This window comes from Schistocerca gregaria, chromosome 5 (genome assembly GCF_023897955.1).
Source record: "Schistocerca gregaria isolate iqSchGreg1 chromosome 5, iqSchGreg1.2, whole genome shotgun sequence".
In the NCBI taxonomy this organism is placed as follows: domain Eukaryota; kingdom Metazoa; phylum Arthropoda; class Insecta; order Orthoptera; family Acrididae; genus Schistocerca; species Schistocerca gregaria.
The window spans coordinates 462,611,562-462,634,697 of record NC_064924.1 but is presented as its reverse complement, the minus strand read 5'-3'; the positions used below and the strand labels follow the sequence as shown (position 1 = coordinate 462,634,697).

At 42.3% G+C, this 23,136-nt stretch overlaps 1 protein-coding gene across 3 annotated transcripts in view; it reads left to right on the top strand.

The window, feature by feature from the left end:
* LOC126272059 (EH domain-binding protein 1) overlaps positions 1–23,136 on the top strand; it is a 197,302-nt gene that overhangs the window by 3,199 nt on the left and 170,967 nt on the right. For all 3 annotated transcript variants that reach the window (XM_049974582.1, XM_049974581.1, XM_049974583.1), the window contains exons 2-4: positions 5,594–5,801; positions 19,776–19,957; positions 21,186–21,268. In XM_049974582.1, coding sequence (XP_049830539.1) covers positions 5,594–5,801; positions 19,776–19,957; positions 21,186–21,268 — 473 coding nt within the window. The remainder of the gene's footprint in view (positions 1–5,593; positions 5,802–19,775; positions 19,958–21,185; positions 21,269–23,136) is intronic.

Genomic DNA, 23,136 nt, shown 5'->3' with positions numbered 1-23,136 from the left:
TAAGAGTTTCAAGAACCAACTTTAAATGATGACTATAGAAATATGCTACAACCCCCTACATATTGCTCACATAGCGACCATGGGATTCTTCCCACACTCCATACATGAATAGAACAGGAATAAACTCTAATCATGGTACAATGGAAAGTACCCTCTGCCACACAACTCACGGTGGTTTGCAGAGTATAGATGTAAATGTAGTGCAGTCTGAGGGCTAGTTTAGGTAGGGAAGTGACAATTTGGGTGACAGTTTAATTGTGAGTTGGCAAAGCCAGTGAGTGTGAAAGTATATTGTCTGGTTGTGGGAATGAATTGACTGGTAGCGAAGCATAATGTTAATGTCTACACCATATTGAAAAACTAAAGGGCTTCAAATGTGTAAATTTCACCTGTAATGGAGCTCCAAAGTGTATTATGTGGAGTGATGCTATAACAGAACTTCATTGTCTAGAGCATCTTTTGGTACATGTCCTACAGCAGCAACTGCTCGTAATTTTAGTTCAGTGTGTAAGAGGCTGACTTGACTACAGGAAGTTAGTTGAAATGAATGTAGGTTGCAGTGATTATGCATAAATGGAGAGGCTTGTGGAAAATAGACTAGAGTGGACACTTACATCAAACCAGTCTTGGAAGGTTGAAGACACAACAAAAACACTTCTAACATAACTGACAAATAAACTACTAATACCACTATTTGTCTACCCGCCAATTTCTCTTCTTTTTCCCATACACACTAATGGCAGTTGCGCCCCCCCCCCCCCCCCCCCCACACACCCACCCCTAGTCACTCCCTCTGTACTTAGAGAAAACAAATTGTTGATATAGATTTTTTAAAAAAAGCAATAGGAACTATCATATAGAATATGATTTCTCTGTGCTGTTCTGTAGTTTTTTTGCTTGTTCCTATCAGAAGGATGTAAAAAGCCATCCCCATACAGTTTACAGCTCACATTCAACATGTTACAAACATATTGTTACTACAGTAAGTCTGTTTTGCTAAACAGAGTTTCTACTCAACTCATTTATAGATTTTATAACAGTCATCACTACACATGTAGCTTCAGGCACAATCTGCATGACTCTGTTATTGCATTCTCTTGCCTTACTACACATAGGAAGGCCTTGTTGGCTAATGTAACAAGGCCAGGTCAGTCGGCCGTCACTGTTGCCCATACAACAACTGAAAAGGCTGTTGCAGCCCTTCAGAGGATCAACAGAAGTGTCTGATCCCACACGTCGGCTTTGACCCTTGACATAAGGGTGTTGTGGTGTGTTACATCATGACGGCACGGAGTTTAGTTTGTGAGAGTGGTGTGTTTGTAGGTGTCGTTTTGATGCGATAGGTGGTGCCGTGTTAGGTGATGTTTTTGGTTCAGTTTGCGAGTGTAGCGTCGTGTGTGAATTTGCTTTTTTTATGTCTTTGGTATGTATGGATAGGACTGACAGGATCAACAGTTTTCAGTTGTTGGCTATGATGGAGGACAGTGCGTTGTCTCTAATAAAAATTTTTCAACAATTCGGATTTTTGAAGTGTTCAGTATGTCATGAAGAAATGAGGCTTACTTAAAGTTCCGGCATCTCGGCCAGGGATGGCTGTATGTGGAGATGTCGTAAGGATAACAGGTCAGGGGAAGTGTTCGACCCCAATGTCTGGCTGTGAATGTTGGTATTGATATTGGGAGATGTTTTTGAGCTACATAGGTCAAGGAAAGTGTCCGATTCCAGATGATATTGTGTTTGGTGGTATTTGGGGAGTTTTGTGATGTCGTTTTTTTTTCGTCGTCTTGCATAGTTTTGTAAGTGTCTAAATTTGTATATATTTAGTTTGGCCCCAACCAAAGACCCTCATTTCCCGCACTTGCCCCGTTAGTGTCATTAGGCTTTTTGTGGAACGTGTGTGTTTGTTTTTTGATGTATTTTTGTCCTCATAATGTGTACGTGATGACTTTATATGCGCCCTATTGGAATCGTGGTTTATATTTGTTTCCGCTATATTTGTGACGTCATGGGTCAAAGCAGATGAGCGGGATCGGACACTTCCGTATTTCCAACGTCATGATGGCGCGGAGTTTGGTTTGTGAGTGTGGCGTGTTTGTAGATGTAGTCATGTTGTGGTTTGTTGTGCCCTCTGGTGGTATGTTTAGGGCTTTCGTTTGCGCGGTGTAATGGGCTCAGTTTGGCCTTGCTCATTATACAGAATTGTTAGTGTGTTGGCTGTGTTTGTAGTGGAATTCGTTTCAGTGAGTTAAAAATTTAGTGGTTTTGTGTGAAGGTTAATTTAGTGCAGTTCGCTGTAGGTCGTGTGGAAATTTTAGTAAATTAATCGGTTGTTGTTTTTGTTCTGGAATGGATATTAAGGATAAAATTAATAGTGTGAGTTTGCAGGAAATGATGGGAAACACTGCTATGGAACTTACAAAATTTATTACAGCTGGTTGGTTTAATTGCCAAGATGGTGAAGTGCTCTATTTGTGGCGGAGCAATGAAGTTGGCTGAAGTTTCGGCGTCTCGGACCAGGGACAGTTATATGTGGCACTGTTGAAAGGATGACATTTAGCGTTCCATACAGCATGGTTCCTGGTTCGAGAAGTCTAAGTTGGGCATGCGCTAGATTGTACTGGTGACTTATTATTTTTGTTATAGATCGCCACACAGTTTCTGCTTGCATGTGACTGGTGTGAGTGAGAGGAGTGCGCTTGATTGGTTTTCTTTTCGCTGTGAAGTGTGTTCTGAGTTTATTAAGTACGGGGTAAGTTGGGGGGCATGGGATTGTTGTGGACGTGGACGAGTCGCATTTTGGGAAAAGGAAGTATGGGAGGGGTAAGTCTGTGGTTGGTGTCTGGGTGTGGGGGGGGGGGGGGGCTGCTGTTCTGGGGGGTGGGTGTCCTGAATCTGTTTTTAGGGTTGTGGAAGGGAGGTCTAAGGCGGATTAAGTGGGGTTAATTGAGGAGTACATAGAACCAGGGTCCACAGTAGCTTGATGCATTTTCTTCATATAGGGGATTGGGTGAGAGGGGATTCAATCATTTAGTCGTTAACCATAGCTTAGTGTTTAAAAATTATGATACGGGCCTTGCACAAATACAATTGAGGGGATGTGTGGGGGGGGGGGGGGGCTGTTAAAACAGTTCTTGGGAGGGCGAAAAGGTGCTCTTCCAACCTTCAGTCTCATGTATACGAGTGCTGTTGGCAGAAGTGTCCCTGAGGCTATTGTGTTTTTCAGATTTTTTTAAGGGCTGTTAGTAAAGTGAATAGGCCGAAAGTGGTTAGTTAGGGTGGGTGGGGTGAGTGGTTAATTTCATGTTAGTGTTTGTGAGGGAGGGGGGGGGAGTGTTTTGGTTTGTATTTTAGATGTGGAGGATCTATTTTGTTGGAGTTTTTGTTGAGTTGTAGTGTGTGATTGAGATTTTTTTATGTTGAATTTGGTTTTTGTTTGTGGTTTTTTTATTTTGGATGGAGGGGGGGAGGAGGTTGGGTTGGTTGGGGATGAGGTGTGTGTGGGTCGGGTCTTTCTTGAGTATTTTTTCATTTGTGTGTGTGTGTGTGTGTGTGTGTGTGTGAGAGAGAGAGAGAGAGAGAGAGAGAGAGAGAGAGAGAGAGAGAGAGAGAGAGAGAGAGAGAGATTGTGGTGGCCAACCTACTTTGTGGCGCCGGAACTTTTATTGTTTTTAGTGTATGTGTTGTGTGTTGGTGTCGAGGGAAGTGTTTTGTTGCAATGTGTGGCTGTGAATGTTGCTACTGGTATCGGGAGATGTTTTTGAGCTATAGGTCAGGGGAAGTGTTTTATCCTAATTTATGGGATTGTGAGTTGCTGTTGTGCTATATAGGACAAGGGAAGTGTTCAATCCCAATTTATGGGGTCGGGAGCTGCTGTTGAGCTATATAGGTCTAGGGAAGTGTCTGATTCCAGATGATATTGTGTTTAGTGGAATTAAGGGAGCTTTGTGATGTCGTTTCGCGTGGTTTTGTATGGGGGTGGGTGTTATTAGGCTTTTTGTGGAATGTGTGTGTGTGTTTTTCGATGTATTTTCGTCTTTATAATGTGTGCGTAATAACTTTATATGCACCATACTGGAATCGTGGTTTATGATTGTTTCCGCCATATTTGTGACACCATGGGTCAAAGCAGACAGGTGAGATCGGGCGCTTCCCAGTTTCCCCTTAGGTACTGTATTTAGTCTGGGCTGCCTCCACGTACCATGTGTGGTTGTATCTGTGCACAATTTATCTGTATTGATGAGGCACACAAGCAATCCCACCGTGGCAAAGTCTGTGGTTCGTGAAAGAGATGGGGTTAATGGAATTCAGAGCACTTCTATGTAACATAAAGAAAGAAATTTGTAATTTTACCAGTTCAAAGAATATTAAGTACATACTTCCTTAGTAACTCCTACCAATTATTGTTCTTTCTTATCCCAGGATTTGAGTGACTTTTCTGAACTCTACCTCTTTTCTTAAACTTCTCCAGGCATTTTCCTTCACCCTTGTTCCTTTCCCTTCCATCCTCTTACCAGGAGGAGGAGCCACTGGCTCCAGAAACACCTTTCTATATGTATGTTCTCCGGCTGCCCCTTGGTGAGTAGATTTTTTAGCTATACAATTATCTAATTATTATATCAAAGGAGTAAACATTTCTATTATCTACTTGCCAAATGGCAATGTTCATTTTAAAGCAACGAATAAGTGTTAATATATTATAAACATCCATGAGTGTAGGTATTTATTTTATTTGATAAATAGCTGAATATAAAAGTATAGCATATATTTAAATAACAATAGAAGATAAATATAAGGTATTTAATATAATGAGGGAGCAGCAGTTTTCTGTTTGTAAATATAGAAGAGTCAGTAGGTTTATTTTTCATTTAAGTAACATAAATACTTATTTGAACACAAAATGCTTATAGCTTCCAGTCTATACATAGTCCAAGAAGGCTGCTTGTATGTGCCAAACAGAATAGCCAGAAATATGAAATTAAATCAGATGTGCATTCTTATGGGACCATAAACTGGAAATTACTGGACATACCTTGACCTAGACTAAGTAAAGTCGAAACATTGTTTACCTGTTGCTGAGATATTTTTCAATGATGTACCATCTGACACAAGGGAATTGCATTATGGTGGAGTGTTGGTTGAAGGTAACAGGTTTCTGTAAAACAAATTACTTTATAGCTAATCAAAAACTATTTTTGTTTGTTACAAATGTGACAGCGACCAAAGAAAGTTGTATCTTATTGCATATATGTGCTTTAGATGCACGCAAATCATTTACATCATTACATATGTATTGATATGATGTAAACCACCAAAATCATTTACAGGCAAATAAATCTACTTTAAATTTAAATTTCTTGTTATTAAGTGGGTTAAATGTAGTTGGTGTAAACAGTGTAGTATAAATCTTTGTTAATACAGTGTACAGATTAAATCTGAGAGAGTTGCTGTTCTTTTATTAATGTGTTCCTTGATTTACTTCATAGTCCTCAAAGTTCTTCACAACACAATGAATTAATGATTAGTTTTTTTTTTCTGGGAGAAATTGAATTAACAAATGATAATAGACCCCTAACAATGAAATTTTTTCTTTCAGGAAGCCAACAAAATTAAGTGTTGTATGGACTCGCCGAAGTCGACGTGTTGTGACAGAGCCCTTGGCGTGGGAACCAACCATGAAAGATCCACTACGTGGTGTTGTCGTGTGGGCAGTTCCAGAGAATAAAGAAATTACAGTAACATTATTCAAAGACCCAAGAACACAGGAATTGGAAGACAAGGACTGGACTTTTCTAGTTGAAGATGTAAGCTTTACTGTAGTATTAAATTTCTTCACTAATTGCTACCCTTGGTATCAATAAATTAATAAATAAACAAAAAATGAAGAATGCTGTGCTCAAGAAATGATACTTAGCACCATTATGAAAATACTTGACTGACAGTGCTGTGATACTTGTTTTGTTGACCTCCATAATTAACTGTAGTATTAATGGTGTGTTCAGTAATAATATGATGTGTATTGAAGACTCAGTTGTGTCAGTTTCTTTGTTTTATTTACTGCTGTTCATGCAAATACCAATTTTCATAAGTCTTTAGTTGCAGGTGGCTATAAGCATAATTATCTAAAGTGGTAGATACCCAGAGTGGGTAAAGTGACTTCAGAATCCGTTGCCATTCACCTACAGTTTGATCAGCTCAGGGATGTTGTAATATGAGACAGAAATCAGAACAAAGAATGAAAGGAAAACACGAGAGCTGTTACAGCAGTGTCTAGCCAGTCGTCCAGCACCTCGAACATATGCCTATGAGAGTGGAAGCTGTCATCGAGTTATTGAATCCCAGCATTACTGATGGAGGGTGTCACGAACTTGTAGCCCCCAGGGGCTCAGCATTCACTTGCTGAGTACGGGCTTGGCGGCCCCGGGGTCCTGAGCTGGGACTGGTCAGTGCCGCCAGTCTCCTGTCATCGTAACCCCCGGACATGCTTCAGCGACCACCGTACGGCGCGGCGGTGAAATGTTGTGTGCTGTGGGGAATGGTAATCTTGGCTTGACCGCCTGGATTCCGAGGAAGGCCAACCTCTGTAAAAACCCCTCAATCTTTCGGTGTGCTCCGCGCCTATAAGATGCATGGGTGTTGGGGTGGAACAGTCGCAAGCGGGCAACCTCTGGGGCACCTGCTGCACCCCAGTTGTATAAGGCTTACTCAAGCACGCAGGGCTCTGTCTGAGTGGACCTTTAGTTCCCTAGCTGCTCGTGGGACTGCAATGGAACCTTCGACCTCTACATTTCCCCCTACCAGTGGCTTGGGTGGGCCACTGGTAGGAAAACACACCCCATCGAAAAAGCGGCTACACGCTGCGAGTCCTCCAGCGCCTGGTGTTGCTAGAGATCAACAGACTTTCGTAACGGAGCACGTGCTGATAATGAGAATGTGTTTTTGATTATTAAATGGAAGGAGGGTAGCTTTGAGAGGGTTTCTCCATTTTACATCCACAAGGGTCTTGAGGGAATTGCAGGAACACTGAAATCCGTGAAGTGACTGCGCAATGGGACTCTGTTAGTTGAGACTTCTAGTTCCCGTCAAGTCGCTTCCCTTCGGAAAGCAACCTGTCTAGGAGAGTACGCTATCGAGACCCAGCTCCACTCCACTTTGAATTATAGTAAGGGTGTTGGGACATGTAGGGACTTGGTGGATATCCCCATAGACGAGTTAAAATCTGAGTGGGCTGATGAAGGAATTGTTGACGTGCAGCATATTATGAAACGAGTCGATGGAGACCTCGTCAAATCTGACTCGTTTATTCTCACGTTCAGTTGCCCGAGACTCCCAGAGCATGTTAAAGTGGGGTTCTTACGTTTGCCAGTACAGCCATATTTCCCCAACCCAATGTGCTGTTTTAAATGTCAGCACTTTGGGCATACTACGTTTGGGTGCAATGGGATAGCCACTTGTGGTAAATGTGGTCTGCCTGCCCATGACGGAGCTGATTATTGATCACCTGTGAAGTGCGTGAATTGCTCTGGGAGTCACCCTGTCTGGAGCCGGATCTGCCCCATCTATCTCAAAGAACGGAAGGTACAGGAGATTAAAACATCTCAGCGCATCCCCTATGGTGAGGCCAAGAAGCTCTTTAAGGCCATGTGACCTCCTGCGTTTTCAACATCTTTCGCTTCCGCTCTGAAAAAACCGGTACAAATGGCCACTGTTGCTACGGAAACAGAGGTCGCTAGTGTTAGCACTAATACCTGCGCTTGCCAGTGCACTTGTGCTGCTGCGGTTGTTTTGAAACCTGCAGCTCTCCCCGCTACGTCGGACAAGGCCATGGTTGCTGACATTGGGGTACTTCCTGCCTCTCCCCATATGGCGCCTTCTGCCCAGGCGAGTAAAGCTCCAACTGTTGACAAGGCTCTGCATTCTAAGCCCCCCCAAGACAAAGACGCCGAAGGTGAAGGTTTTGCCACCTGAGGAGACTAGTCAGGGTCGGTCCGATGACGAGGCCATCGTACTGTCTGATATCTCCCGTGGGTCGTCATCGGAGCTTATGGCCATTGATGTCGACCGGGGGCGATCTTCTCGCCCCAGGAATAAATCTCCAGCCAGTACAGGCTCACCTCTAAAGCACAGAGGCAGGGTGAAATGTCAGCCACCCTGATCACTGGCTCCCATATTACAGTGGAACCTGAATGGGTTCAGGACGCATGTGGCCGAATTAAAACTCCTTGTACGAGAGTGCCCCTTGTGCTTATGTCTCCAAGAGACACATTTTTGGGCCACTGATGCTCCTTTACGGGGCTATACCATATATCGAAAAGATGATCTGACAGGGGGAAAGGGCAAAGGGTGGTGTTGCGGTTTTTGTCCGTGACATGCACCCCTCATCTGAGCTACCTCTCGTTACCGACTTGCAAGTAGTTGCAGTTGCAGTTGACATTCTTGTGAGTCGGAGGCTCACAGTCTGTTCAGTTTATTTACCGCCTCAGGATGCGATAGACTGAGGCTCTCACGGACCTTATTAGCCAACTCCCCCGCCCATTTCTTCTTCTGGGGGACTTCAATGCTCATAATGTCTTATGGGGCTCTCAGACTACTTGCCCCCAGAGGTAGCATTCTGGAAAGCCTCATGGTGTCTGAAGAACTGTGCATCCTCAATTCTGGTACTCCCACTCATTTCTGTACTGCTTCCGGGTTGTCATCGGCTATTGACCTTTCCTTTTGCTCTCCAGCACTTGCGGATTCTGCTCTGTGGGAGGCTGCTGCTGACCTCCATTCTAGTGACCACTTCCCCCTTTGGATTCGCGTCCTGGAAGAGGCTGTGGCATTACCAGTGCCACCCCTGTGGCACCTCTGCAGAGCTGACTGGACACTTTTTAGCCAACTGGCTGTTTTGGAACACCGTACCAGCGTCCACGAATGGGTAGACCATGTTACAGCCGTGATCTTCCATGCTGCTGAATTGTCAATCCCACGGTCATCTGGTCATCCCAAGAGGTGTCCTGTCCCTTGGTGGACCACTGAGTACCACTCAGCCATCCGAGCGCGCCGTGCAGCTCTTCAAGTGCTGTCCCTCAGCTGACAATCTTGCGGCCTTTCGGGTGGCAAGGGCCAAAGCGCGGCAAGTGATTAAAGAGAGCAGACGACGGTCATGGCAATCGTTCTTGAACTCCATCTCTCGCTCCACTAGTTCTAAGAAAGTATGGGAAGCCATCAGGAGGATTTCCGGGAAACTCAGCCAACTACCTGTCACAGCATTGCTGCATCAGGGATGTCTCCTCACGGCGCCGAGAGACATTGCCCAGACACTGGCCATGCATTTTGCTGACTCTACCGCCACTATTAACTGTAATCCAGATTTCTGCTGCTACCGCACTGCCATCGAGAGGGGTCACTTGGACTTCTGGTCTCTAAGTTCTGAACCCTACAACTGCCCCTTCACAATGTGGGAACTGGGTTCGGCGCTGTCTGTGGCTCATGATAGTGCACCTGGTCATGATCAAATCTGGTACAGCATGCTGCGGCACTTGTTGCTGCCATCCAAGGAAGTTCTCCTGAACTGTTTTAATATGATATAGTTATCCGGCACGTACCCTGACTCGTGGAGGGAGGCGATTTTGATTCCCCTCCTCAAACCAGGGAAGGACCGAACGCATTCCAGTAGTTATCGAAGTATTGCTTTGACGAGCTGTGTCGGGAAGATGTTGGAACGCATGGTCAACTGTTGCCTGGTTTGGCTGCTCGAGACCAGGCAGCTCCTTAGCCCCTCTCAGTGTGGCTTTCGGAGATATCGTTACACTATAGACAACTTGACCCTGCTTGAGGCCGCCATCCAGCAGGCCTTCCTACGTAACTAGCATTGTCTAGATGTCTTCTTTGACATTAATTAGGCATATGACACTACTTGGTGCCGTCTTATTCTCAATCAACTCCATGAGTGGGGCTTTCGTGGCCGTCTCCCCATCTTCATTCAGTCCTTTCTTTCTCACCGCCTCTTTCGGCATCGGGTTGGTAATGTGCTATCTGATTTGTACATGCGGGAGAATGGTGTTCCTCAGGGCAGCGTTTTAAGTGTCACCCTCTTTGCCGTCGCTATTAACAGTATCACCTCCACTATCCAGAGTCCTGTCCAATGCTTCTTGTTTGTGGACGATTTTGCTATCCAGTCTTGTCACTGCTAGTCTGCAGTTGCAGCTTACGATAAAGCGCTTAGAGGCATGGACTGCAAAGACTGGTTTTACCTTTTCTGCAGACAAATCTGTGTGTGTTCATTTTAATCGTTCTCGGCGTCCTTTTACTTCCCCTGAATTGCGTCTGAGGGACACAGTTCTTCCTTTTAGAGACACAGTGAGGTTCCTGGGCCTCACTTTTGATTCCAAGTTGTCGTCGTTGCCTCACCTTAAAGACCTCAAGGTGTGGGCCCTGAAGGCACTGAATATTTTGAAGTGTCTGAGCCATCGGTCCTGGGGAGCAGATTGGGCGCGCATGCTGCAGTTTTATAGGGCTTTTGTCCGATCGCGTCTTTACTATGCTTGCACCGTGTATGGGTCAGCAAGGCTTTTGTATCTGAAGATCCTTGACACAGTACACCATGAGGGTATCAGGCTGGCCACTGGTGCCTTCCGTACCAGTCCCGTCCCCAGCCTGTGTGCTGAGACAGGGGAACCACTGCTCGCCATCCGGCGAAAACTCCTCATGGTGCGATGGGTGTGTCATTTCCTTGCCTGTCCTACCTCCCCTGCGTACCCTACCATTGCCCGACCGCCTATGGAACGTGTCTTTTTCCAGTCGTCCCAGGTCAACGAGACCATTTGGGATTCGTGCCAAGCATTTGCTTGAGTCCCTTGGTATGGAGCATGTGGCCCCCCAACAACAAGGTTTTACTCGCCTGCCTCCCTGGTTGCTCCAGAGGCCCAGCATCCTTCTAGACTTGTCGGAGAACCGGAGGAGCTGCACTCCAGCGTTTGTTTTTACCTTCTTATTTTACAATATTTTAAACCAGTATCCGGACCATGTACCTGTATTTACGGATGGCTCTAAACAGGGGGACTCTGTTGGTTGTGCTGTTGTTTTCCCTGATCGAGTCGTCAAGTTACGGCTTCCTGCGGCGTTTACCATCTTTGATGCCGAATTGTTTTCAATCTTGCGGGCATTGGAGCAGATGAGATGTGTTCCCAGTCTTAAGTTCCTCATCTGTTCTGACTCCCTGAGTGCCCTTCAGATCATGCAACACTTGTACCCAGCAGATACGGTCGTCCAGAACATCCATGATGCCCTACTCCACCTGCAACGGCAGGGGAAGGAGGTTTCTTTCTGCTGGGTGCCGGGGCACATGGGTATTAGGGGAAACGAACTGGCGGATGTGGTTGCCAAAGATAGATGCATGTTCCCTCCCTCACGTTGTTGAATGTGCCGTCCCCCTCCATGCTGTTACCTCCCTCCTGCGTTTTTGTGTTATGTTGCAGTGGGAAGAGGATTGGTTGGCAGTCGGCGAAAATAAGCTGCATCTGGTCAAGGCCACCAAGCGGCCATGGCGTACATCCTACCAGTCATGCAGGCGGGATGAGGTTCTCCTGACTCGCCTCCGCATCGGGCACAGTCCCTTAACGCATGGTTTTTTACTCCGGCGGGAGGACCCCCCAATCTGCAGTGCTTGTGACGTCCAGATTACTGTCTGCCACGTTTTACTTGACTGTCTTTTATTCTCTGACCAGAGGGCAGTGGTTTCTTTGCCACCGGATTTGCCCTCTATTTTGCAAGACGACACAATGACTGTGGTTAAGGTCTTACGGTTTTGTGTCCTGTGCAATTTGTTGCCTCGGATTTTAGGGAGAGGGTTTTAATGTGCTGCTGGGTGACTGGCTCACCCAGGTTTTAGGTAAGAGGTCCGTCAGTCGCGATTACCTCCTTGTTTCCCTTCGATTTCTGTTATCCTTTCCTTGTGTTTCCTTTCCTTTTTTAGTGTGTCCCTTCTCCTCTTGTTTTGCCTGTGTATGTGAGGATTTGGAACTGCGTCAGATCTGTGTCTTTTAGCTGTCTCCTTGTTCGCTGTTTGTCTTAGTCCCTTCACTTCATGTGTTCCAGTTTTTATGCGTTTGGGCACTGATGACCACGCTGTTTAGCACCCGTAAACCTCAAACACACACACACACACACACACACACACACACACACACACACACACACACACACACACACACAACTTGTAAGTCATTTTCAGCCTGGTGTCCAGATACTTCTGATCACATAGTGTATTTAAGAAATGATTATTAAATATATTTTCTACCTATGACTAACATTTATATCTCTTCCATTCAGTTCAATAGTGATGTTTCCCTGTTCAGTGGCTAGTTGTCCTGTCTTCCTGTCTCCCATTTCACTGCATTCCATATAGTCTTAAGTCTGTTGTCAGAATTACTGATAGTCTGTTGTCAGAATTACTGATTTCTGACAGTTGCAAATGTTGCTTGATGTTTAAAAAGTTTTCTCAGTAATTTTGAGTACTTTTTGTAGTGTGCAACTACTGCATGATCTCTACTTGTTTTTGACAGCAGATACATTTCACTTTTCTTCTTAAAAGATACTTTAATCACTCTTGTGAGCCAAAGTCATTAGGTGGCTGTTTAATGTCGTTCCTTGTTAGCATTTGGAAATCTGTTTTTAAATAATGATACGAATGTATCACGAAATATATTAAATTTTATGTTAGCATTTAGTTCATTATAAATTTCAGCCCTGGTCATCACCGAGCAAGGTGGCGCAGTGGTTAGCACACTGGACTCGCATTCGGGAGGACGACGGTTCAATCCCGTCTCCGGCCATCCTGATTTAGGTTTTCCGTGATTTTCCTAAATTGTGTCAGGCAAATGCCGGGATGGTTCCCTTTAAAGGGCACGGCCGATTTCCTTCCCAATCCTTCCCTACCCCGAGCTTGCGCTCCGTCTCTAATGACCTCGTTGTCGACGGGACGTTAACCATTAACCACCACCACCCTGGTCATCTCTTGTATCTTAGTCTTAAAAAAATTGTCTTGGTGTCATTAATTATTCTAACAGATATCCACTGAGGAGCATCTTTTCTGTAAGGCGCTATCTATCTGAACCCATCCTCACTAACTGCATGTCATAGAGAGCATTTGTTACGTGGTACAGAGTTACTCTCTTGCTCTTAGCTTCACCAAAGAGAACAGTGTCCATTTGGGTCCTAGTATCTTTATGAATCTTTGCTGCAAAAGTTAAGTACTGAGATCAAATTCTAGGATCCAAATAAGGTTTCCAGATCACTTTTCATATCAGAATTCTGTAGAAAATGTCCATTGATATCATCACAGACTATTAACTGCTTGCTGCTGTTTGATTTGTAGCACAGTAAGGAATCCTGATTCCTCATAAACAGATCAAAATTCCCCAATAGGAATCTGTATACAGTTACAGTTAATAGTGAGCTATTTTTCAGTATTAATTCACAAGCATGTGCTTGTATGAGCTGATCACTGCAAAATCTATTTGTGTCAGTGTTTTTGAAATTGTTCTGTTTTAATATTTGTAACAACTCCTCCTTTTTCTCTATTAGTTCTGTATGAGTAAGCTGCTAGAGTGAAGTCTTTTAAATGTGATTTATCTAACACTGTGGTTATGTAGTGCTCAGGTAGGCACAGGATGTCTGTTTGCAGAGCTCTCTAAATTTTTGAAGCAGACCAGAAACTACCTTATCACTCAGTACTGTAATATTGGAGTGAAATAAGTTAACCTCACTTTTCTGTGCATTATTAAGTGTTTATGGGGCACTTTTGCTATTTTGACTTCTCTCAAAAGAATGCCTAAATCGTGATTGTAACCTAAAAATGATACTTCTGTGTCACCAGTAACGACAGGGATCTTGCTTTGTGTGATGGCGGCCCCCCATACATCCTGTGCAAAAAGCTCATCCAATCTATCTCAGTCTCTTGTTCAGGTGTAGACCATGTTTAGTATAGGCAGCACTGCACTCAGATGAATTTCAGTCAGCAGCAGTCTACTCAACTCATTGTTCACATGGCTGACAGTGCTGTTAATCCAAGGATAGTCATGACATTGTCCACAAAACTCAAATTTGTGTGTAGCTGCTACTTCTATTTTGTGCAGGTCATCCCTAATGCTGTGATTATTGTCCTTAGCGAGGCTGTTGCCGGTTCCACATACTACAGTAACCTGAGCCTCTTTTCAAAAGTCTGTGCACAGGTTCCTTATGTTCTCTTCCATCTCGAGCATTTGGTGTCACAATACTTGTGCTTCTAGATCTACGTACATACTCCGCATGCCACCATACAGTGCATGGGAAGTGGGAGAGAGCACACTGTACACTACTACTAGTCATTTCCTTTCCTTTCCTGTTCCACTCGCAGAGTGAGGAAAACACAACTGTATATATGCCACTGCACAAGCCTTAAATTCTTTTATCTTCTTGGTTATTTGACATCGGTTTTGGTGGCAGCAGAATCTGGGTAATACTTGTGTGTTGTTGAAACCTACTTATAACAAATCTAGCAGCCCACTTCTGAGTTACTTTGATGTCTTCCTCCAATCCTACCTGGTGCATATCCCAGACATTCAGCAGTATTCAGTAATGGTTCACACTAGCATCCTGTATGTGGTCTGCCTTACGAGTAAACCGCTTTCCTAAACCTAAACTTCTCCCAATAAACCAAAGTCGACCACTCACCGTCCCTACTACAATTCTTACATGCTCATTCCATTTTGTATCGCTTTGCAATGTTGCATCTACATATTTAATCGACATGACTGTGATTAGCAGCACACTGGTAGGGCTGTTTTTGAACATTACAGATTTGTTTTTCCTACTAATTTGCATTAACTTCTATTTCCCAACATTTAGAGCTAGCTGCCATTCATCACACCAACTACAGTTTTTGTCTGTCATCTTGTATCTTCCTGCACCAATGACACCTGCCCGTACCCCACAGCATCATCAGCAAACAGCCACAGATTGTTGCTCACCCTCTCTGCCAGATCATTATAGATGTAGATAATAACAGAATTCCTATCATGCATTCCCGGGGCACTCCTGATAATACACTCGTCTCTGATGAACACTTGCAATTGAGGACAACATACTGCATTCTATTGCTTAAGGAGAGTGTGAGCCACTCGCATATCTGGGAACCTATTTTGTATGTTCATATCATCGTTAACAGTGAGCAGTGGGGCACTGTGTCAAATGCTTTTTGTAAATCTAGAAATATGGAATCTGCCTATTGCCCTTCATCTGTGGTTTGGAATATATTGTGAGAAAGGACGTGCGGAGTTTCACACAGCTGTTGCTTTCTAAAGCTGTGCTGATTCATGGACAGAAGATTTTCTATCTCAAAGAATAATTTTTTTGAGTCTGTTCTTTTACACTCCTTATATCCTGGAGAAACTTGTGCTTTTCTTCCAGTTGCATGGGACTTTATGCTGGGTGAGGGATTCACGATAAAAGCAAACTACATAAGGGGCCAATGCCTTAGATTATGCTTTGTAAAACTGAGTTGGGATCCACCTGAACCTAGTTAATTATTTGTTTCCAGCTCTTTCTGTTGTTTCTTTATGCCAGGGGTGCTTATTACAATGTCCCCCATATAGGAGTCTGTGTGGTAGTCAAATGGTATTATGTTTGTACAATTCATTTGCATGAACAATTTATTAAGTGCAAAATTTAAAACTTTTGCTTTCCTTTTGCTGTTTTCTACTGCCATACCAGAATGGTCAATGAGTGATTGCATAGAAGTCTGAGATCTTCTTAGTGATTTAATGTAGGACCAGAATTTTCTTGAGTGTGGCAGAATTTTTTCTAAAGTATGACAGTGGCAGTTGTATGCTTCACACATCAATCTTTTTAGAGTCGCACAAATGTCTATTAACTTTTCCTTGCACATTTTCACATTCTCTTTTGAATGAAGAGTGCAACAGCCTTTGCTTCCTCAGCATTTTCCGAATTTTGTTGTTAAACCATGGTGGATCTTTTCCATCTATCAATCATACTGGAACTAAGTGAGATCAGTTCATTGTCTAAACAGGCTGCTAACAACTGCTTATCTGCACTTTCTAGTAGAAATGCTCTCCTAGCCTTCTTGATTAGTTTATTAACTTAACCACAGTAACTGATATGATCACTAATCCCTGACTCTACACTGTTGCTGTTGATAAGGTAGCTACAGTGTCTGAAATGTTTCCAATGTGCATGAGCTGTCTAACTAGCCGTTCGAGACAGTTTACTGAAAATGTGTTCAAAAGTACTTCGCAAGACTGTCTGTGTGTACCCCTTGCTATGGATCCGTAGACATCTCAGTGTATACATTCTTGTTTAGAGTAGCTTCCAACGAATATTGCATGTTCATGGTATTTCTGCACTACCGACCATAGACTTTCTCTGAATGACTCTAAAACTGTGATAGCAGAATCGAGTGAATGGTAAAATCATCCAGCAGTTAACTTGATTTCACGTAGACCTCTTATATATCAGGATAAGCTCACTGTCACTCTCAAATTCGACCTCAGTAGATACAATATTTTTGTCAACTGCAGTGAACTTGTGACCTGACATCCTGTCCCCGATTTGCCCTGTGTCATCTTGCCCACGCCCCTCCCATGGCTACTTTTCAAATGCAAGGCTTCTTTGTTCCTACCCTCATTTGGTACCAAGCTGCACTTAGTTTCTTTGCTAGTCCACTGCACCTTACTGTGAGCTGCAGCTGATGAGGCTCTTCCCTTCGTACTTCAGGTAATTTATTCGATACTGTAAGCTCAAATTTAGATGATGAAGTTGAAGAGCTGTTCCGTTTTTGCCTATTGCTTTTGACCTTTATCCAGTTCCCACGATCTTTTTTCTTCCTTCACCCTATCTAGTTCAAATTTCATGTGTTCTAATTTGGCACAAATCTGTGCCTCCAGTAATTCTCTTGTCTTTATAGATTCTATAGTTCCATGGCAGAGCCTCATTGAGTTCCACATACATTTCCTGACTACAGTCACCCAAGTGAAATTCCATTCTACAATCTACACGTACCACCCCCTCTCTGACTACCTTGTGGCAACATCCACACTTATCGTGTATTGCAACACAGATTACATGCTTAAAACTAGAATTAAATCACTTGACATACTTTATGCTATGTGAATTTTTGTTATTTATGAACCGCTAAATTAGTCAAATGGTTAGCGCTTAAGATGTGATATAATGTAAAAAGTCCATTATTTCTGCGTACAACAAGAACTCGGTACTCACTTAACTGCAGTAGCTTTTAATTAACTTATTCACAGTAGAAATGCAACTTCAATGTACAAATTGTATGCAAACAAACTACTAATGCAAAAGTTTCTGAATCAAACAAGTTAAGATTTGTTCAAAGAGATTTCGGGATTTCAGTCGGTCGTCATAAACCTCATTGTACGATATTTCAATTGGACACCTGCCAGTCATTTTCAGCTGAGCTATCAAAGGCTGCAAAGACGTTCTCCACTCTGCCTTATATAGTGTGCTCATAGTACTGCTGTGCATGCGTCATTGTCATGGTGACAGAAGGACCACACCGCCCGGTGGCAGCGCCTTTGTTGGTGGAACTGTAAGGATCAGCTGATCGTTGCAGTTCCACCAGTGAGGGTGCTGCCACTGGGCAGTGTGGCCCTTCTGTCACAGTGACTCTGATGCATGTGCGATAGTAGCATCAGCACACTATATAAGTTGGAGTGGAGAAAGTCTTTGTCAGTCTTTGATGGCTCACCTGAAGATGACTGGCAGGTGTCCAATTGAAATATCGTGGAATGAAGTTTATGACGATGAGCTACAATCCTGAAATCTCTTTGAACATTTAATTTGTTGGGAAAATTTTAAATTTCACTATTTAATATTCACACTACTGTCTGGAAATATGAACTTAATAATGATGGATATGCTGTACTTAAATTTATGGAAAAAAAAAGAAGAGAGATAATGGGACGTTATGATTTTTTCAGTTCTTTCTGGAATCATATGTAAAGATACCTCTAAGAATAGCTTATCTTTACGAGAGTGCAAAAACTCACATTCACAGGACACCAAAATATCACATAACATCAGTTGCAGAGAAGGTGAATGGCCAAATACAGTTTATCGGTAGAGCTGTGGGGAAAATGCAGTGCAGCTATAAAGGAGACAATTTACATAACACTTTTGCCACCTATTCTTGAATACTCCTAGTGTATTTGGATTCTCACCAGGTTTGATTAAAGGTAGACGACAAAGAATTCAGAGGTGTGCAGCTGGATATGCTACTGGGCGATGTGATCAGTACAAGGGTATTGAGGAATGGGAATGCTTGGAGGGAAGAAGATGATCTTTTTGCAAAATGCTATTGAGGAAATTTAGAGAACTGCACGTGAGAGAGACTATGAGAAGATTCTTTTGTCTTTGTGTTCATCTTATATGAGGAGCATAAGGATAAAATAAGAGAGATTAGGACTTTCAGAGAGGCATTGAAGCAATTGTTTTCCTTAAAACTTAAAAGGAAAGGGAATGACTAGCAGTAGTACAAACTAGTATTCCTCACTGCACTGTGCAAGGTGTATGGAGTATTTATTGTAGGTGCATGTAGATGTCATAAGTCTCGTAACCCAGATAGCATTTTATCTTTATAGTAGTTAAGTAAAACACTGTTATTTTAAAACTGGATACACAGATAGCTGTCAACTGGTGGCACATTTGGCTGAAATTGTTTTCCCTGATTGCATCTTCTGGCTATGTCTTTAATGAGCCGGCTATCTGTAGTGGAGAAAATCTCTCAATTCCTATGTCACTCCAGCTGAGTAGACAGGATTAAGATATGAAATTCCTCAGCTGGGTGATTTTTCCCAATATATCCTGCAGTGCAACCAACACTTCTCTCTAGATGATGATGATGATGATGATGATGATGATGATGATGATGATGATGATGATGTTAAAAAAAAAGCAGAATATTGTGCAGAATGTGGACGTCATGTCCATTTACAGCAGCAGGGAAGATAGTTGCACCCTGCTTGCTATCTGACTCTGTGATCATGCAGGGATGTGACAATTCTCAATAAGTAGCATAAGACTATTATGAGATGCAGACAGTAACATAGTGTCCTTTCTCTGGCCCGCATTTACCTTCTGTGGTTGCTTATGTGGACTAAGCAGCTTCATTTCACAAAAATGGCTGGGTGTTCTAAGGATAGTGCCATCTGTGCATGAAGAAGATTGTGTTCTGATATGTCCTTATCTTTGGAGCATGCTATAGATGCATTTTCTGTTTTGATGGAAAGACCTGCCATTTTGTGGTGTCTGTCGCTTACTGAATCCAATGCAACATTCTTTACTTGATTGTTTTATACACTGGTGAGAGCACAGTCTTTGTTTACTTAGAGGCAGATTGCAATTTTATTATGTGGTAGGATGCGTGCATATGAAATTTAAATTATTGTTTCTCAAGGGACCCAATCTGCCAAAATTTTTACAAACTGTTTTGTGATCAACTAACAGCTTAAATTTACATATTTGCTTATAGGAGTTTTATGTTATGTATAATGTTGTGTATTTTAGTACAAATTTTAAATATTGCTGTGTGTGTGTGTGTGTGTGTGTGTGTGTGTGTGTGTGTGTGTGTGTGTATGTAAATATCATGAGTATCACTGAAATAATAGATTATTGGTTAGTATATTAGCAAAAGAAGATCGAGGCATTAAAGATACAGAATATCATAACCAGTTGTCCCATTTTCATACTTTATTTTCCATTTTTGCTTGGTGAAGGTTCCAGCAACTGGCAAACGTCGTCAGTTGGCAGCAACAAATATTAACATGCGCAAATATGCCAGTGTAGAGTCCAAGCAGAGTCATTTGAACATGACTTTGAAACCAGTAACTAAGAAAATTGTTGGTGCGACGTTGGAGGCAACACTATTTTGTGTTCTTGTCCGGGAAGGGAAAGCCACGTAAGTATTTGAATTAATGTGTCTGGCACATGCTACTTTACTGTTTCATAATGTATGTTTTACTGCATGTGAAATGAGAGCATCACATGTTGTGCCAGCATATAATTCAACATGTTTCCATTTTTTCAAAATAAACACTCCAAATTGTTGTACCAAAATGCTGTCTCACATTCTCTAGTTTCCTGAGCATATGAAGGCAAAATAAATGGAGTTAATAGGAGTAATGATTTAATTTGCAACATGTAAACAATGGGCACTGGAAATTTTTCTTGTATCTGTGTAGTATTTCCAAGCTAGAATAAGAGATCATATACACATAGGACATTGTGTGAATATTATGTTATGCAGATGTGTTTGAAAATGAAACCTTGTCTTAGAGAAATTTGGCGTATGCCAGCATGCAGCAAATGTCTACATCATCCTATATATAGAAAGAGAATGGAAAGTTACTGTTCTCTTTCTTGTAATGTTTGTTTTGTGTTGTTTGTATGCATGGGAAAATGGAATGAAAACAAGCTTTTCTCAGAATTCACAGTTCTTTGTCTTTGTTCACTGCATGCAGCATGTGTAATGTTCTCCCATTCACAGAATTTTATAGATATGTGTTCTATATTGTTCAGAATATTGTCACAAATCACTGTACTACCTTTGTTTTAAGACAGCTTATCCTCAATTTATTATAATTATAGTAATTGGAATTCCTTCATGCTCATAAGCTCTGCAATTATAAGAATGTTTGTTGGACAGTCAACTAGTTTCCTACTCTGTTCTGAGAAATATCTCTTATAATAAGTAACTTCCATGATTTTGTATTATGTACACAATGCTTTGTGTTCACTACTGTAAAACTATCTTTAGTATATGAGTAAAGTGGCAGATCATCCACACTTATTCAAACTGTAACATTTGTACAGTATTCAAAGTAATGCATTTCTGTTTTCATACATGTCAACCTAGGTAGACACACGAAGTGTTTCTGTATGTGGTGAGTACAACATATTATGACAGAACTTTTATTACACTACTAAGTTTGCTGTATCCATTGTTTCTCGAGAATGGTGAAACAATTGTCATCTTTCCTTCCTGTGCTGCAGTGTGTGATCACTGTAGTTTTGTGCAATATGAATGTTACAGACTGACTATGTGTTTCATATACAGTTTAGTGTTTATAATCTCAGTGCCCATACGTGAGAAAAATATAATTGATCAATATTTTAATACTATTCAGAGATGAAGATATGCAGAGTATGGCGAGCCTGATGAGTATGAGTGACATAGCACCTCTTGAAGATTTTGAGGATGAGGAGGAAGGTGAGTTAGAATTGGAATGTAGATATAGGTATATTTCTTACGGAACAGTACGGGTGGCGCAGTTAAAAGTAGCCCGCCTTCCCTTTGAATGCAAATGCAATATATTGTCTTCTGAAATAAAATGGCTACAACAATGCAAAGATTTAAACAATAATTGATTTTTAGCGATCTTCTGTTCGCATTTCAGTTTATTTCGTCAGTGAAGGTAGACATTTCTCTTTGCAGTCTGCAAAATGACTTTCTTGATAGAAGAAAGAAATGAAATCATGGGCACATGCAAAAACAATTTCTATTAAGGAAACTCGCAAAATTTCCATGGTCAGGTATCAGGATAGAGCCTGAATAAAAACTGGTTCACCTAAGGATCTATACAAAATGTAAAATGACAAAGAATTCCTTCAGTTTGCTCACCAGAAGTTCTGGCAAACATTCACTGTAGGGTTATTCAAAGCCCAAAGAAGTTTACTTATAAACTGGCCCAACAGGCCCATGTCGGTAGCAAGAGTTACTAGCAGATATTGAAAAGTCTTAATTTGAAGCCATGTTGTATGATGGCTGAGCAGCAATTAGGGAGGATGACAGTCAGAAACACGTAGATTATTGCACATAGCTTTTGAATAACAACAACAATGGTTTAAATAAAATAGAAAGAAACTTCCACAGGGGAAAAATATATTAAAAACAAAGATTCCAAGACTTACCAAGCGGGAAAGCGCCGGCAGACATGCACAATGAACAAAACACACAAACACACACAAAGAATTACTAGCTTTCGCAACCGATGGTTGCTTCTTCAGGAAGGAGAGGGAAAGATGAAAGGATGTGGGTTTTAAGGGAGAGGGTGAGGAGTCATTCCAATCCCGGGAGCGGAAATACTTCGCTTAGGGGGAAAAAAAAAGGACAGGTGTACACTCGCACACTCACGCGCGTACACACACACACACACACACACACACACACACACACACACACACACATCCATCCGCACATACACAAACACGAGCAGACATTGTCTGCTCGTGTTTGTGTATGTGCGGATGGATATATATGTGTGTGTGTGTGTGTGTGTGTGTGTGTGTGTGTACACCTATCCTTTTTTTTCCCCCCTAAGGGCAGTCTTTCCGCTCCCGGGATTGGAATGACTCCTCACCCTCTCCCTTAAAACCAACATCCTTTCATATTTCCCTCTCCTTCCTGAAGAAGCAACCATCGGTTGCGAAAGCTAGTAATTCTGTGTGTGTTTGTGTGTTTTGTTCATTGTGCCTGTCTGCCGGTGCTTTCCCACTTGGTAAGTCTTGGAATCTTTGTTTTTAACAATAATGGTTTGTTAGATCCTTTCCATTACATTGTGAGTGATGAAGCAGGGTTTAATTTTTCTGGTCATATGAATTCACAGAACATGAGGTACTGGGCAATGAAAGATCCTAACATTGTGTGTCACCAACCACTCCATGACGGAAAACATCGGCGTTTGGTGCAGTATAGCAGGAACGCGCATCAATGGACTGATATTTTCTTTACATTGCCTTCAACACGGTTGCATATATGGAACTTTTAGTTAAATTTTTTGCTCACCTCACTGAATATGAAAGCTAATAATGCTTCTTCCAGCAAGATGGGGCAACATGCCATGCATATGAGGCATCTTAGGAACAAGTCCATGATGTCTTCATTGAGTAATGAACTGTCAGCAAATTTTTATGGCCACTATGTTCACCAGATCTAACAGCAAGTGAATTTTTTTTTTTTTGGACGCACTCGAAGAGAGAAATCCACATGCAGTAGAGGAACTGAAAGACATCAGCCGTAAAGCTACTGCCATTGATATCTGAACTTGACACAGGGTGTATCCCTGAATATTCTTAGAT